Source organism: Dreissena polymorpha, chromosome 8 (genome assembly GCF_020536995.1).
Source record: "Dreissena polymorpha isolate Duluth1 chromosome 8, UMN_Dpol_1.0, whole genome shotgun sequence".
Classification (NCBI taxonomy): domain Eukaryota; kingdom Metazoa; phylum Mollusca; class Bivalvia; order Myida; family Dreissenidae; genus Dreissena; species Dreissena polymorpha.
In genome coordinates, this window is record NC_068362.1 from 88526344 (window position 1) to 88529117 (window position 2774).

Sequence of the window (2774 nt, forward strand, 5' to 3'; positions counted from 1 at the left end):
GAGAATAAAAATGCAAAGTTTGTCCATGAGTTTCCCGAACAGGAAACCAATATGGGGATTCCCCTAATTTCCCCGAACAGGAAGTTTCTTCCACTTCAATACCCAGCTGGGTATACGACCTTGGCTCAATATTTGCAATTGTTTGAATACCCAATACCCAGCATGGTATCCGAACTTAGCTTGATATTTGCTCAAGTTCGAATGTCCGATAGCAAGCTATGTATTCGTCTATGGCCTGATATGTGCTTAAGTTTAAATGTCCAATTTACAGATGATTATTCGACCTTGGCATGATATTCGTTCAAGTTCGAATTTGGCTCGGTATTCGCTAAAATTCAAATACCCAATATGCAATCGTGTATTCAATGTTCGCTATATATTTGATTAATATAAGTTCTGGATTCAGAATAACCAGACCCGATAAATGAAACCAGATCAAGTATAAAGTACATATCTTGCTTTATCAAAAAGCTTTAGAGATAGTTAAATTGAGTTTATCATTCAGATTATCGTCAGAAGCAGGAATAAGGTTGTAAGAGGAGGGAATTATGTACAAAGCTTGGTTGTCTATGCCCATCTATAGCCCCACACAAAAGTAAAAGTTAATTTGTTTAAATTGGATAAAAATCAAAAAGCCAATTACATTAAATATTATAGCTAAAAACAAGATTCATAATGCGAAAAGAAGTTTAATCAGAAATAATCAAACGATATGATCTACATACGTCAGTAAGAGTAAACATTATTCGACTTTGACGTAATACGACACCGCGCTCCTCTTGACATCTGATGCCTTCTAATTTGTAAACGATGTGCTCTCTAAAGCAATCTCTTGCACGATGGTAACATAACATTCACCTCTGTGTTCGGCTCGGAAAGAAGTCCGTACCAAATAATGTGATTTTAAGTCACATGATCAAAACATTCAAAGTGACACATCAATTAAAATGCGCATTTTAGAATAACTACTTTAAGTGCTGTATTTCAAGAATTTAAATGGACTTAAACGTGTCACGTATTATTTAATATAGGGTGTACACAACAATGCATAAACAGTTGAATCTGTGTTAAGCGACCACATATGGGAGGCAGCAGAACTGACCACTTACAGCAGGTGGCTTCTTAATAGAGGTGCATTTGCACTATAAAAGGTCATTTCGGATATTAAAATAATGCCTGCTTATGAAAGGTTTTTGCTTAATAGAGGTGACCGCTAACACAGGTTGGACTTAATGAACTGTAATTAAGTTGCCCCCGCTAATTGCTTTTTGATCGTTACCAGATGAGAATATGAGTTCCTCGCTTAGTATCTCGCTTATGACGTAGTAGAAAATAGTCGTATAATGAACATCATATGTCAACATCAATTTTACCGGCGAGAGCGCAATTAAGTAAGTAGCCAGTTCCCGATTTTGCTAGTTTGTCCTGTCTTAGGTAAGATATGTAGCCAGTATTTAGATCTATATAAAGTTGACAGGCGAACTATCGCTTAATGTGGTTTCTACCAGTAAATTCGGTATATATATAGAGAGAGAGAGATGGCTTAATTCTGTTAAATGGTTAGTCAGACATACCTGAGGGAGAGGATTAATTTAAGTACAAGTCACAGGACAAGTCAAAACCTCGACCAGACACTGATAAGCTGTCCACTGCTGCTCTCTCATCTGCCATAACCATTTTGAAAGCTGATTGTGCTTGCCTGCAGACATCTGCTATTGCCCGTCTCCTTGCTAAGTACTCTGTAGGCCTTCACGACTGAATGCCCTGCGAAGCCCCGACTGTCAACCTTCACTGGGAGGTTTCAATTATCTCATCCTTGTCGTTGGCAAGCATCAAGTAGTGGCTGGTAGTTGACCTTCTTTCTCTCGTGTTCTTCCTCCATTCGCTCTTCCCATGGCACTGTCAGTTCTAGATGATATGCTATGATGTGTATTTTCTGGAAACATCCTGGACATTTATTCAAAACTAGAGGGCCTGAAAGACCCAAAGTCGCTCAGCTGAGATACAAAGGAACTGACCTTCTCAATGCAGCCCCAGTTATCATTAGAACAAATCTTCTGACCAGGTGTCATGCAGAGTAAACTATAAACGTAACTTTAGAGTGCTAACAAGGTTTTACAATAGCATATTAGGATACATTCCCCGATCCCTGGCGGCTATGTTTTTCAACAGACAGGACTATGATTTAACTGATTCAAGATAGCATTACAGCAACATTTCTGACCAAGTATTATGAAGATTGACAATAAATGTGACTTTACGAGTGTTAACAAGTTTTTACTATAGCCATAAAAGGAAAAATGCTCAGCCCCCCATCTCCTGGCGGTCATGTTTTTCAAACCAACCGGAACTATTTTCAACTCGTCCAAGATTCATTGGGACAAATCTTGTGACAAAGTTTCATTAAGGTCGACAATGAATGTGGCCTCTAGAGGTGTTAACAACGTTTAACTAAAGTAGTATAAAGCCATAGAAAAAAGTGCCCGCCCCATTGAGGCCATATTTTCAAGAAACCGGAACCATTTTCGAACTCATCCAAGAAAGCATTAGAACAAATGTTCTGACCAGTTTCATAACGATTGGACAATAAATGTAATTTTTAGAGTGTTAACACGTTTTTACTATAGCCATATACGGAAAAAGCCCGCCCCTGGTGGCCATGTTTTTCAACCAATTCGTCCAAGATATTATTGAGACAGATCTTTAGTAAGATTCATGAAATGGGACGATATAGTGGGCATCTAGAGTGTAAACAAGGTTTTACTATAGCCATT

At 38.3% G+C, this 2774-nt stretch overlaps 1 protein-coding gene across 1 annotated transcript in view; it reads right to left on the reverse strand.

The window, feature by feature from the left end:
* Window positions 1-1660: 1660 nt before the first annotated feature.
* The window catches only part of LOC127840719 (acetylcholine receptor subunit epsilon-like), a 19548-nt gene continuing 18434 nt past the window's right edge, over window positions 1661-2774 (reverse strand). The window contains exon 6 of the mRNA XM_052369135.1: window positions 1661-1791. Within this exon, the coding sequence (XP_052225095.1) occupies window positions 1661-1791 (131 nt within the window). The remainder of the gene's footprint in view (window positions 1792-2774) is intronic.